This window comes from Aphelocoma coerulescens, chromosome 2 (assembly GCF_041296385.1).
Source record: "Aphelocoma coerulescens isolate FSJ_1873_10779 chromosome 2, UR_Acoe_1.0, whole genome shotgun sequence".
NCBI lineage: Eukaryota > Metazoa > Chordata > Aves > Passeriformes > Corvidae > Aphelocoma > Aphelocoma coerulescens.
The window spans coordinates 90,617,372-90,632,450 of record NC_091015.1 but is presented as its reverse complement, the minus strand read 5'-3'; the positions used below and the strand labels follow the sequence as shown (position 1 = coordinate 90,632,450).

The 15,079-nt window shown below is 36.8% G+C and overlaps 1 protein-coding gene across 1 annotated transcript in view; it reads right to left on the bottom strand.

Moving 5' to 3' along the window:
* The window catches only part of DNAH5 (dynein axonemal heavy chain 5), a 115,492-nt gene that overhangs the window by 49,334 nt on the left and 51,079 nt on the right, over positions 1-15,079 (bottom strand). Inside the window, 10 exon segments of the mRNA XM_069005898.1 lie at positions 222-364; positions 856-1,060; positions 1,466-1,642; positions 5,147-5,388; positions 7,703-7,849; positions 9,485-9,638; positions 10,391-10,498; positions 11,224-11,358; positions 12,025-12,219; positions 12,798-12,985. Of these exon segments, the coding sequence (XP_068861999.1) occupies positions 222-364; positions 856-1,060; positions 1,466-1,642; positions 5,147-5,388; positions 7,703-7,849; positions 9,485-9,638; positions 10,391-10,498; positions 11,224-11,358; positions 12,025-12,219; positions 12,798-12,985 (1,694 nt within the window).

Here is a 15,079-nt window from a genome sequence, read left to right as displayed (position 1 = left end):
ACTACAGAAAGAAGGGGTGAGGGGAAGACAAAAAAGTCTGGAAGCAGTGACTATTCAAGAGTTCAAGTATATTTGCATGAATGTGGCTTCTGGAAACACCATTTCATATCTAAAAATAATTAAGTTCTTCCTTTTCAATAACATAGTATTTCACTGCTAATCTAAAACTTCTATCCTGTGTACTGTTGGCACTGCTTTGATATGAAATACAGAAAATGTACCTTGCCCTGTTTTGCTATGGTTTCAATAAGGAAATCCATTCTCACATTGTCAACATTAGGCACAAGAATTGAGCCATACTCTGGTGTACCACTACTGGGATATACATAGTCTCCAACATGTGTATTCCAGTGCATCCATGTACCTAATAAGAAAGAAATTAAGTTAATGTTTTAGAAATACAAGGTATCATTGCTTCCTTTATTGTCAATTGAGTTGACTCATCTGTCTGTGCTTCTGTCTCATGTACAGCAGTCCCTCTCTGTGTATTCAGACTAAAATTTATAGAATCATATAATCATAGAATCCCTCAAGTTGTATCTAAGAGGCTTACTCCTCCTTGCTTCATAAATTATGTCAAAGACAAGGATTATCGGGTTTTGTTCACTTGACAATTCATCACCACAAAGTCCATGCAGCTTTTTGTAGCAATATATCCATATTCTAACTTCTCACTGGCAACAGTGAAAAAGCTAAACACAATACCACCAGTAAAGTATAGCTGTAAAACAAAACTTGCTAAGGGACACAAAAGAAGGTAAGCTACAAAATACTTCTGAAGTAATTCTCTAAAAAGAGCACAGTTTAAAAATACATTTTAAATTTTACCCCATATCACCCTGCTGAGTTACTAACCATCAGATGCCACATAATAATCAAACATAGTGTCTTCACTGCCTTCTGGGATACAGGGAAGATCAAGCTTTACTGTTGCATGGTTTCGAAGCCAGTATTCCATTTTGCATCTGTCCTCCAGCTCTAGCAATGCTCCTACACTCCACATGAGAGAGAAGATGTACAGCCTTTCCAAGTACTTTGGAGTCAGTTCCCCACCTTGCTCCTGAAGGATTGAGTTAGGTTTTAATTTTCAGCAGCCTGAAAACTCCACTTGATAATCATTAGTTACATCAGGGTAGAAGTCTTCAGTCGTATTTAGAGATGTCTTCAATGATCAGACAGAGTCAATACAAACTGATAACAAATCACCCAAAAATAAAAACAGGAAAACTGCCAATGCATGCTCCATGTGCTTAACGTAAACCAGTGCTTAACATCAAGTCCAAATGTAAGATTGTGAGAGAGGTTACATCCCAGCTATTACTTTCTAAAGAAATAGAATATATTCCTTACTAACCTGCATATCTGTTGACATTTCAAGTCATCAAAAAATCCCTCTCAACAAAACTTTTTACTTAAAATTATCTCCAATACGTTAAGTATAGGTAAAAACATTCACACTACCTACCTTAGGCAGGATAAGGCCCTGCAGCATATTAATGCTCTGCATAATCACAAAGGCTTCCAACATCTCAGTCTTGCAGTGCAGAGACTGAATGCTGAAGTGGTACAAGTCTGGGAATGTTGAAGAATACAGCTGACGTAGAATTTCAGCCTCTTGCAAGGAACATTTTTTCAAAAATCCCTGTTGCAAAGCACATCAAGAGAACAAATTGAGTTCCAAATGTAAGTCTCAGTAAGTTCAAGTATAGTAATTCAAAAGGTTCAGGAAGCATGCAATGTTGATTTCTTGGGGGGAGAGTGGGGGTATGGGGATTGGGATAATTAGCAGAAGGTCAAATTTTACCCAAGTATGCATAATTCCTACTAGATGTTAAAGATTAAGAGAACTGAAGGAAAAAGCTGTGTTCAACAGTACAAAAATCGTTCTTTTCAAATATTTTTTAATCGCAACAGCTGTGAAAGGTATTCAAAAACTCTGCAAAGAAACTATATAATATGTATTGAACACAAATTTGATTTATTCTGCTCGTTATGTCTAATATGGATAGAGAGTAACCCAAAAGATCTGGCAGATGTACAAAACAAGTCAGGCTATCGGGGGGAGGTCTGCTGGTGTGTGTAGCATTTTTATTGTGTATCTCGGTATCTGTAATGGTGGATAAACAAAACCTAAGTAAAACTACCCATTTCTTAAGATCATGGAACAAGATTTATTCTTTGATGCCTTTAATTCAAAGTAATAACACGATTCTTGGAGTTACCTTGAAGTTTTCTCTCATCTGAGTGGAAGAATACTTCTCATTTATGTCCCATAAATTTATTTCCTACATAAAATACAATCACCAGCAAAAACACTTGCAGGTTCTTCCCCAAAACTCAAAATAAAATTTGGAACAAACTGAAATAAAATAAATTTGCTTTAAACAGAGGAAGCTTTTCTTTTGTGAGAGTAGTTAAAAATGGAACTGGAGCTCCTGGAGTCTCTATCTCAAAACTCAACAGGACACAGACCTCTGCAGCCCCCTCTAGGCTGACTTGACTAAGGTTTTATTCAACAACATTATCTCTAGAGGCCCCTTCCAAGCTCAACTGTATTGTGCTTCTATGATTCTTTCTACTACCTTAATAATATTTTTAAATTCTTCTTTTACTTCCCAAAGTAAATAAACTTTGGGACTGATTACAAATAGGTATATATATGAAGAACCTTTCTAGAAATGCATAGGTAGAAGAGAAAGTGATAAAAATTAAAAGGCAGATGTACTTAAAACAGATATCCAAAAATTCACTGATTGTTCAAAAAATATTAGGGGTAAGTAGAAAAGCTGATGAGATGCTTTTGCTTTGGAGAAGGTTGATGAGTAATGGATCAAATACCTCTGATCACTTTGCAAAATCTGCCTAAGAAACACATTCCACGAGAACAGCAACAGGAAAATTTGAGAACTATTTCACTTAACTTGTAAGTTGCATATGTCATAATAGTGCATCCCAGTAGGCACCTATATTTAGTTGTTTGAAAATGGTAAGGATTGAAAATATAAATGTATACAACAACTTCCTGAATTCTCCATATATTTCTTTAATTATTTTTTAAAGTTCTTCTGAAATATCAACAAATACTATGTTTCATTCAGCATCTGAGAATTAACAAGGTTAACATCTACCCTGACCTGTTGGAATATGTAGAATATTGCATTAAAAAATAGATTTAAAGGGATGCATGATGACAAGCTGTCAATATATTTTATTTATGAAGTAAGACCAAACAAACAAACAAACAAACAAAATCCTATTGGATCAAGTTATAACTAACTATAGGCTGCAATTTTAGAGCCAATTTTTTCAAGGGGGAAAGGAAGGGAAGTTGGAAAGGTTACTTCATTGTGAAATTAACATAATTTGGTTTATGTTATCCAAAATTGAAAAAAAAAAAAGGTTTTTCTTTATACTGCTGCTATCACCAAAATATACTAAAATCATAAGGTTATGGATTAAGGAAAACTAGTTTCATACAACACTTGAACACAAATAAATTTAGCCTCCATCTCACTTTAAAGTGAGAAGGTAAATCATGAGTGAGAATGCAAAATAAAATGCTTTTTTTTCTGCTGACTTTGCAGCTGAATCTTTAGCACAATTTAAATATCCAAGAAGTGGTTGTCTGCAAACTAAGCAAGGCAAGGAGGCAGAGCTGTGAGAACCTAACATCAGTAGGCCCTATGCAGTGTTGTAAGCACAGAAAGGAACAACACAAGTGGAATCTCAGGGGAGCCACTGTCCTAGATGCATAATTTACACTTACACTTTCCCAAGTATCCATATTTATTTAAAAAAATTTTAAAAGTAAAACTTGGCAGTAACATACATAAGGCACTTGTGTTGACTGCTTGTATTTGCATTGATAAAACTGAAGTTTTACCAGCCAATTTTTTTATGAAACTTGTTAAGCACTTTTTTCATAATAAGAATACAAATATTTTGGACTTGGCAAAGGAACTTATCAAATGAATTAGCAGTGATTCTCGAGTGTTGCAGAGGCCTGTGACTGAACAGACAGTTCCATGTGATTTAATATCATTCTAAAAAGAAAGAGCTTTAAACACTACTAGAAAAACATAGTATCAGCCCTCTGCAGCAACCCTTAGTTCTTCACAAGCAGCAAACCTCCAACTTCGCAACAAGTAAACAGGACATGGGTGCTTCCAACACAGGCCTGAAGAAAAAAAATCAGAAACCAACTATTTTTTTTAACTGCTAGTGTCTCTATTGTTTTCTTAAAATGGAAGAACACTGGACTTAAGTGCTGAAAGCTTTGTTGAAATATATTGTTGTGGAGCATTAGGTAGATTCTTGGTAACTCTCATACTTCATCTTTACCAAGATTTTTGCTACAAGAAAAAAAAGTAGTATGCTCAAGTCTCAGAATTTGTCACTCACTATATTGTTACAAGCATTCTGTCAAGATTAGGATATATTTTTACTGGATCTTGGAAGATGAAAGATGACATAGAAAAAAAAGACTCTATAAATCACTGATATTTCAATGTGTTATATGCTGGTTTTTGACTCCAAAACACACCTAAAACATGTTCTGTTTTTCTGAATTATTCATTCCATGCCAGAGAGACAGTAGCTACTGCCTGGATCTTCAGATACTTAGCTTCTAGGAGTGTTAACAGACAACCAACTAACAACATCAATTTAAAAATTATGTGCTTTGATGCTGCATTGACTTTATTTCTGGTTCTAAATCCCAACTGCAATAAATTTTAAGAAATATCAAGAGAATTTATATTTTCTTGAGGTTTCAAATTCCCCAAATCAACTTGTTTACTCTTTTTTCCTCCTTGGTCTGAAGCTGTACTATGGACTGCCAGGTAGTTAGTATTTTAACAACTGACCTTCAATTGCATAAAATACTTTTAATTACAGATTTATCCCAAAGCAAAATAGCCATGTTTTTAAAAGTGTAATATGTTACCTATGTTCCTTAAAAAATTATTCACTCTTGTATAAACTACCAGAAACATTGCTATTTTAAGTACTGACCTAGAAGTTATACAGAAAAAAAGGTATTTCATAGTAAAAGGCACAAAAATAGGACCTAAAGAAACACCAGTGAAGAGCTGAATAAGTAACCAGTGAAACTTTCAATACAGACACAGACACTTAGCTGTTGTACCTCAAGAATAGGACTCCAGCTGAGAACTGATGAACTCATGAACACCATCCCATTTCTTGAAACTGTTGCTGGAGAAGCATTATCAATATTATGAGGCTCAAAGACTATTTTGCAATTTGGCGCCATAGGTATCCGATCACCGTTTGCTAGTGTTAGAGTTCTGTTGTCATCCAGGACAGAATTAAGGTTCTCAATCCAAATAGCATCAACTGGACCATCAAGAACTATCCAGATGTGGTCACCTATAATCCAACATAACAGATAAAAAGGCCTATGGATGAAGTGCTAGTTTTTTTCAAGGACCAGTTTCTTATGTCTGCAAACAAATTTTTGCCTAATTCTGAGTTTAGGCACAAAGCTATGATCTCAGCCTGTAATACAATTACCACTTCCATCACTCAGTTTCAATTGGGTACTTCATTTTATCCCCTATTGATAATATTTATCCATTCTTCAGTATATAAAGTGCCATCAGCATAAGTCACGTTTTTAATACTCTGAAAGTTTCATGAATCCAGTCTTCAAGACACTAATAAATTAGGTTCATTTCAAGTTACATAAAACAACATAAGGAAGATAACAACTATAGATATATTCAAATTCAAACACCATTTATTTCAAACGAGTTTTATGAATGTAGAGAAGTTAAATGAACACTTGAAAAATCCCTCTTTCAAATACTACGCATTCTTCTCATTTGTTCTGCTCCCAAACTTGATCCAGTTTCCTTTCAAATTTTTCCATCACTTTCCATCTGGTAACAGAAATGTATTTTAAAGCCTGCCTCTGTTTCCTAGGAGGGTCTGAGTCTGTTCTGCTTGCCTCACTTTTGTACTGAGCAACAGATCCTGGCTGGAAAGAGATCCCACCTCTGCTTCTGGCTGCCCACCCCTTAGGGAGCAGACAGCCCCCCTGTGCATTGCTAGACAGCTCTTTAGTCAGAGATGGTTCATCTGCCTTCAGAGTCAGTCCTTATTGTGAAGGCCTAGGTGGCTTGGAGCATTGCTATCATAGAACCAAAGAGATATGAAACAGATTATAAACTTTTTATATGTAGAGGGTTTTTATAGCTACAGTTCAGGCATCTCAAGCATGAGGTGGTCTGGAGTCTGACTCATAAAAAGATATTACAGAGCCCTTACAGAGTAAATCTGAGGAAGTCATGTGAATGTGCTAATATATACTTCATCTTGAGGAAAAAGATTAAAAAATCAATAGTTAATGTTATGCTACATTCTCAAGGGTGCTACATTTCTAGATTTGAAACAAGCCTACCAAAACTAAATTGAAAAGTATTTTCTATTTTGAAAGTATCTGTATTTTTGAAGACTATGAATTTTAGCATGAAAGTAGTGCTATACGTGTTAGCATTTTCTTTTATTTTTTAAGACATAATGACAAGATCGCATACCAATTTTCAGACAAAAAAGAGAATCCATCTCGCATCAAACTATCAAGGCTACTCTTTTAGTTAATATAGCAGTCCAAGAATATATTTCAGCATAATTTTAGGCAGAATTTGGTTGCCTAAATAGAATTATCTGGTGCCATTTGAGAACGATTATGCACACTGTATGTGCAAGGCTAGCTGGTATGACAAAACTGATGAGATTTATTTCCTTTTAATATGGCTACTGGAGAACAGGTAGAAATCCTGACAGTACCCAAATTTTTTATAGGATAGCAGTACTGGGGGAACTGACTTTTACCTTCTACTTTTCTTCCATACCAGGGCCTAATATTCAAAAGAGAGAATTCAGTAAATGCAGTGAAATAGTGTTTGTTACCCTACACAGTTTGAACACAAAGCATTTAGAATAGAGACTGTAAAAGGGACAGAAGTTCTTCCAGCAATTTCCCAATGCTTCCATGTAAAAAAAAAAAAAAAAGCCTGCTAGTGTGCTTTATAAAGATGTCCTGAAGCTTGGGTTTTTTTCTTGTATTGCTTTGAATGGAAGTCATTTTTATTATACCTGTATTGGGTGTGGCTGAACTGAAGTTCATTTCCCCACAGAGCTCTCACAGTGCTGTGCTCTGCATTGGTGGCTGGAAAGGTGTTGATGACACACCAGTGCTCTGGCTACTGCTGAGCAGCTCTGGCACAGCATCGGTGCTGTCCCTTAAAATTCCGCACATCAAGGGGCTGGGGGTGAGGAAGATCCTGGGAGGGGACACAACCAGGCCAGCTGACCCAAATTGACCACAGGGGTATTCCATACCTTATGACATCAGCTCAGATATAAAAGCGAAGGAGGAGGCAGGTGCAGCACTTGTTATTTGCAGTGTTTGCTTTCTGGAGCAACTGCTATGTGTGCTGAAGCCCTGCTTCCCAGGAAGTGGCTGAACATTGTTTGCTGGTCGGAAGTAGAGAACAAACCTTTCTTTTCTCTTTGCTTGTGCTCACGCAAACTTTTGCTTTTACTTTAGTAAACTGCCTTATCTCAACCTGTGAGTTGTTTTCTGTTTATTTTCTCTCCCCTGTTCAGCTGGGAAAAGGAGTGGTAGTGAAACTTGGTGGGCACCTGGAGTCCAGCCAACTTCAACCCACCACAATACCTTTCTTGGCTCTTAACGTTTTTCTCCAGAGCGCTGAAAATATTCCATCTGTCCAATCATTTGTTGCCACATCAAGGCGTCCAAACATTTGTGGAGCAGTTATAGCTTTAGGATTCATTCTCATTTCACGATGTGGCTGTCCACAATCTATGAAGTCAGATCACAATTAGTTTTGCATTTCTTTTTAGCAGTAAGAGAACTTTGACAAATTCAAAGTCATTACACCCAAATGTATGCTTTAATATGCATTCACAATTATAAGAACCTGTGTATATACTTGAAAAACTTCTCTTGCTATACAAAATTCATTAATTGGAGACATCATAAAAAGTAGAACGAAGTTCTGGAACTTTTGAAAGTAAAATTCACATTTCATGGCTTCGTTTGGAACAGAAGAGCAGCAAGATGACATTTATTCAAGGTTTAGTTTAATATTTTGAAGACTTATAAAAAATAGAGCTTTAAGATCTTTGATTTGGATGCACATTTTTAAAACCCAATGACTAAATACCAGACAGATGATTGATTGGAGGTTTGGGGTTTTTTGCCCTTCTCTGTGCTTGCATACATCTTAAAATAGGTAAAGTATATGATATTGGCATATTCCTGTGAATTCTCTTAGACAGATAAATTCTATCTAGCCATACCATGATCATATAACCTTTATTTCTATCTCATTAGCAACAGCTTAAAAACTGCTGTGCCAGACATCTTTAGAAAACCCAATATTAAAACTTAACCAGGAGCCAGTAGCAAGATGTTGAAAGAAAGAGCTGAAAAAATTATTTTAAAATATATTCATTGTAATCATATTTCACTAACACGTAATAGAAGCCTGACAAATCATGTAGTTTAACATTTCATGAGGTTGTGTGAGAAGATCAGCTTTGTAAAAAGTATTGAGGTGGCTTTATCTTGGTAGTAGTTCACATCTCGGTACTACAAAAAAGGATAGGAAAACACTGCATTGCAACTTTGTTCTTCCTTTTTTTCCTAAAGGAAACATTCATTTCCACTGCAATGTAGAGCTTACAGTGTTTCTTAAGCACAGCACAATACTGCATGTATGAGAGGCTTGCTGAACTATTTTTTACAGAAATTACCCATTTCTGGAAAATCATATAAGCAGCCTGTGAAATGGGGTAGCACAACCTTACCTCAAATGAGATGTTTTTCTCCCCAGGCTATGACCTTTTATTTTAATAAGATCAAACAGATATTATTCAACGAATATTTTTGTTTAGAAATACAGATGACAAAAAAACTACACACAGTCTTCAAGCCTCCAGCCAGGACACAAAATTAACACCCTTGAAGGCTTAGTCACTGCCTAAACCAGGAATTTATGGTTATCAAACAAGTTATTTTATATTGCAAAGACCCTGTCTTGTGCATTTTGTGCAAAAATACCAAAGTACTTATGATTAGCAAAAGGTTTCAGCACTACCTCAGCAAAACACAGGGGATGCTTTAATCACTTGTCTGAGCTGCCTGCCTAGACTGTATTCCTCTTTCTTAATGCTTCCAGAATAAGAACTTCGGATAAAAGTATGATAATATGGAAAAACGGCATGAAGTATATGGCTTTGAATGTCAGACATTTTTATTTTTAAGCTTTTAAAAGATTCTACTAGAATAATTAGTATCTCAACACAAAACCTCACTCTTCCAGTAATATATTCTCACAGCGAAGCAATTGAGGTTTTCTGAGAAGAAACAATGGGGTTTAAAGTTTACAGTGTAACACTTCAGTAACAGTTTACAATATAAGTACTAGCATACCTGTCATTGCTTTCATTAAGGTGTGGATGCAAGTAGTTTTTCCTGCACCACTAGGTCCTAGTGTCATCAATCCATGCCTTACTCTCTGGGTTTCAAAAAGCTGGATAACTTTCAGTTTCCAAGGAGGATGACAAATAAGGCCAGATTCCTCCACCTAAGAGACAGTGACAGAAAACCAAATTACTATTTTTTTAGAGTGCAAAATATATTCTGATGCCCTTAGGTAGATAGATATACATATATACAGATATAGATTGATAGATTGATATAGATATACCTTCAACAGATTGTTACACTCTTTGTAAAGGCTTTTTGTATTAAAAAAAAAAAAACAACCCTGTTGGAAAAAGAAGATATATTTGGTATTCAAATATGTATTCAGAAAATAAGGTAAACCAGCCTCTATATACATTATAATCTATCTATTAGATAGATCAATAATACATCTATTTTATATATATATATACACACCAGATATTCTTAAGTTTGCCCTATTGAAATGTTACAAACATCTAATGGGAAATTAAATAGAAGAAATCTCTTTGTAGGGAAATCTTTTCTCAAGTTCATATTCCAATAGTTAAGACTTTAGACAAATATTAAATCCTGGGTCACATAAGGCAAGTTTGTATATATATAATGTGTTTGTATACACATTTTTTCAAACTGGACCCCAGTAACCAGGACTCGAGAAAACCACAGGACACTATAATCCCAATTCTGTGACCTCCTGAAGAATGAGCTTAATAATAATATGTCAGTGGTAAAGATTTATCGAAAAGCTTACTCTTGCACTAAACAGTAAAATATAGTATTGCCAGCTGGATAGACTCCACAACAATAATTTTCTTAGATGTCACATCATGATAGTTATGCCACAGCACCACAGATCACAAGAAACATCACCTGTTTGTCAATGGCTGCTTCAAGTTCAGGATAGCCAGCTTTATCAAGCTGAATATCTGGAAACAGATCTTCAATTAGACTCAGAAATAAGGGTTCATCTTCATCAATCTAGTGAAAATCAGGGGAAACAAAAATCCACACAGATTAAAACCTGTTCTATTTATTTTATCATCTTTAAAAAGAACAATCCCTAAGTCCTGAAGACCTTGAGAACATAAGGAACCATCTACAGTAATCCTCTAAGTGTTAAACACTAGAAGGACACAGAAGAAAGAGATCATGTGATGCTTCTATTAGTCAAAATAAACCACTAACATGCAGACTGAATTTCTTATAGTAGATTTTGGCAATAACATTTAGAAAACTGTCTGTTTTATTTGGTGTAAAAAAAAAAGTTAAGTATCACAGCAACAGAAGAGGTTTGTTAGCTTTTTAGATAGGTGAGATGGTACTCATTACTATGAATAATAGACTTTCAAAAAAGTGACTAAATACTTCAGGACAAAGTTTCTAAAGAAGTTACTGCATAGACATCTATTTTGTCACTTATTTCTAAAGGTAGCAGGGAAAATATGGAAGAAAACTCTGAACAATTCAAGGTTCAACCCAGGTAGGAAGCCAAGCAACAGACAACCGCTCGCTCACTCCTTCCTCAGGGGGAGGGGAGTACACAGGGTACTATGAGAAATTTATCTCTATCCCAGCCAAAATGTTCCACTCAGAGAATGAAACATTTCCAAGCTAGCTTCAGTATAAAGGTCACATACAATCTTCTAGTGATCACCTAGCTCCAAAGTGCAGTTTAAATTATTCATCAGGCCCTCAGAACTTACTAGTTTAGACAGGTTCATATCTCTCAGCACACGCATGACAATGGTAGATTCAGTATCTGTGGGATTTGCTCTTTTTGCTGCTCCCAGTGTACGCAGCACAGATAATATATTCCGCAAGCCAAAATCATAATGCACCTAGAAGATATGTAAAGAAAATTTTCCCCAATTTAACAGGGATTAAGCAACTCTTGTTTACTATTTAAGATATGGGTGGATATGTAGGAGAAGTGGCACATGCTTCAATGCCTCCAAACATCCATCAACTATTCTTTGGCTGTATGACTATGGGTGACTACACTCTCCCAGTCTGCTACCATCTATTAAAATCTAAGGTGTGACAGAAAAAAAAATGTAATCATAAGTCATTGAATCAAGACAGGGCTCCCAAGGACTATTGAGAAATACTTTATCAGTATTATTTTGAATTCTCTGTAGCCCTTGGACATTGAGAAACATCTATACAAGCACAGGCAGCACAAACTAAATATCTCTCAATCCACTCTGTAAGACCAACAAAGGCTATACATAAAGCCTTTATTTGTCTCAGCCATCACCATTCATTAAAGCTAACTTAATAATAAGCAGTGTTCTGAATGAAAGCCCCATTCTTGCACCGACAACCTGCAGCAGGCGTTAATCTCCCAGGACAGCAGAGGGGTGCATTATTAAACTACAAGTGTCACTTAGCTTACTTAGTGAACGTGAACACGAACCTCTCCATTTTCTTCACATGAATATTTTGTGACTTCATATATAGTTTTTCCCCAAAATAATCAGGTTCCATCATATGAATATAATCACCTGCTTTGACAGTTGTTCTTCACACAGCTTATACAGTGTAAAGAATTTCCTTGCCAACACAACATTAGCAATGAAACCACAACTAGCCAATTTAACACGAATTATGATTTGACGATCAGGAACCATCATAGCCACTGAACGGAAATTGATCTTCAAGTTTTCAGGAAGTTCTTGCCGTCCAGCATATCCCGGATTCTGGAGAGGAAAAACAGATACTGAAGTTGAGTGCACTTTGCACAAACAGAATAATCAAAGAAATATGCCATTTTGGTAGATAAAAATGATTTATTGGCTTTAAATTACATGTCAAAATGAATTGCCATACAGACTTGCCACCGTATCTCTACAGAATTTTAGTCTCTTTTACATCCGTGAGATAAGAAAAATGTTCTACCTAAGCATTTCAAATCTGAGTTTGTCTTACAGGTCCTATTTTTACTGGCCTCTTCTACCTATATCTCTACGGCAATTTTTTTGTAATTGTAGCAAAAAGCATGCTTTGGGGGCCAGAATTCGGCATGCAGAAGCAGTCTGAATTTGAGATAACTTGTATTTATGGTGCTGCTTGCATTTGTTAGTTGCATGTGCTTGATGTTATTGAAACAAGACCCCAAAAACTGTCTTTGCAGCAATGCTCAATGTTCTCAAACTATCGGTGAGTTAGTTCTAAGAACTGACTGACATAGGAGTTAGCAAGTACGCTTAATATACCAAGTTAGACTGGATTATTGTACAATCATCACTAGCATATTAGAAACTTACTGAATACTTACCATAGTAAGAAAGATGCCAAATTCTGGGTTCATTTCCACATTGTCTCCATCAGTAAAAATGAACCTTTTTTTTCGTTTCTTCTTACATGTTAACACAATGGCTATTTGCTGTGCAGCTACTGATAGCACTGGTAAATCAATACGATTGAATTCATCAAAGCAACCCCAGGAGCCAGACTGAGCGAGACCTTCAAAGAAAACAGCAACTAAGCATATGACCATTATGTTTTTAACATCTTTTTGGTACAATTCACAAGACAAAAATTAAGTTAATCTACTTCAGGGGGGAAAAAAAAAATGTTTATTTTTGAGGGGTGGGAAAGGAAGAAAGAGGAGAATTTTAATTTTTTTCAAGTAAGAATATACAAGTTCCCAAAGTCCTTAAGATTGTCTAGGTGTCAGAGACTGAAATATTATAGTCTATGACTTAAACATTTTCTTAAAGGACTTTTAAACTGTATTAGAGAAGCTGCAGAGAAGACTACCGCACCCTGAATGGGGCCCTGACTGAGGCCTCACACTGCTCACTGATGGAAGATAAGACAAAATAACAACTCAGGGCTGGGGACATTCACTGAGCACAGGCTTAACATCTCCAGGATGAGGACCACAGCCCCAGGGCTATCAGCTTCCAGGCTCGAACAGACCCTCCACCAAAGGACAGCAGGGAGGAGAGGCTCTGGGTATCTTGGAAAAGCCTCTGGTCAGAGGTGCAGTGACTGCCCATCCTCCACTGTGCAGAGGAGCCCAGCTGAGGGGTCCTCACCAGGGGGGAGGAAGCTTATCCACAGCAGAAGGGGGTGACATGGCCCATCAAAGGGGCCCCCTGCCAAGGGGTCCCCAGACCCTGCACCAGAGCACCAGAGATGATGCAACACACCCTCAGTGTTGCAAGGGACAGTGTGTCAAGCTGGCTCCTGCAAGTGAGACACGTGGACGTTCCCACCTGGCCCGAAGTGTATTAATCCACGGAGTTCTGCACTCTTTGGCGTGGTGTGTGGTGTGGTGGCGTGTGGCAGCATGGCCACGGCAGTGACAGGGGACCTTCACCACCAGCAGACCGGATGGAGGGGAGCAATGAGACGTCATTGGGACCCTTGTATGTGTGATATGCTTCCACCTAACCCCTGTCACCTTTCCCTGTTCCCCCACCCCCCACGCACACGTCTCTATTTCTTTCTCTCTTTGTTTTCTCTTCCCTTCTCTTTGCCTCTTTTACTATTAAGATACATCCATTTTTTGGCATCAACATCTAACCTCATTTGGTTTTAATCTCATTTCTGGGAATATTTTGAACCTTCTAAGTTCCTTCCGGTTTATGCACAGAGACTTAGCTTGCTTTGCTTTTCTGGGTTTAAACCAGATCGTAACACTAGAATACTGTGTTCTTTGGTTTCTTTTCCTTTTCTCATATCTTGAATGTTTTTCTGTCCCTCTTTACCCCCCAAGAAAAATTCCTGCAGTAATTCTATGAAAATGACAGGTTGTCAATAACTTACTGCACATATTAAAATGAACAATACAGTTGCGTTCACTGGAAAAGAAGTTGGAGGTCAGTCTGTACCGGAACTGCATTTTTCCTCAGATTTTTTGGGGTAAACACAACAAAATCATAGATACTGTCACTTGCAAGAATACAATGGTCAAGAATCTCCATTTGATCTCTAATTTAACATCTGCCATGATTGACAGATATCAATTTCAGATGCCTTAAAAAATGTCATCTACACCTTACTTCAGTGAGTTCTACCAACAGTTTTTAACCTATATAGCACTATCCATGCATTTCCTTCTCATTCATTATCCTTCCATTTCTTATTTCCTGATAGGAACTTCAACATTTGAAGGAGACAAAATACTGACATTCATAAAAAGATATTAATTACTTGCAGTCATTAAAAGGCTGAAACCATCTGCCAGTTATGCATCAACCTTGTTTTTAGAAAGATGTCCTCTCATCATTTGAAACTTTCATATAATTCATAAAAGCATTTAATCTCAGGATATCCTGACTTATAAAGGACTCACAAGGATCAACAAGTACAAGTCCTGACTCCACAAACGCGTATCTAAAGTTAAACTATATATATAATATAGTTGTCTAAGCACTATATGGACACTAATAGGCTTGAGACACCAATGACTTCCTTGGCAAGTTTGTTCCAGTGCTTGACCACACTCTCAGTGAATATCTAGCTTGAATTTCACCCGATGCAGCTTCAAGCCATTCCCCCATGCCCTATTACCAGACACCAGAGAGATCAGCACCTCCATCTCCACTC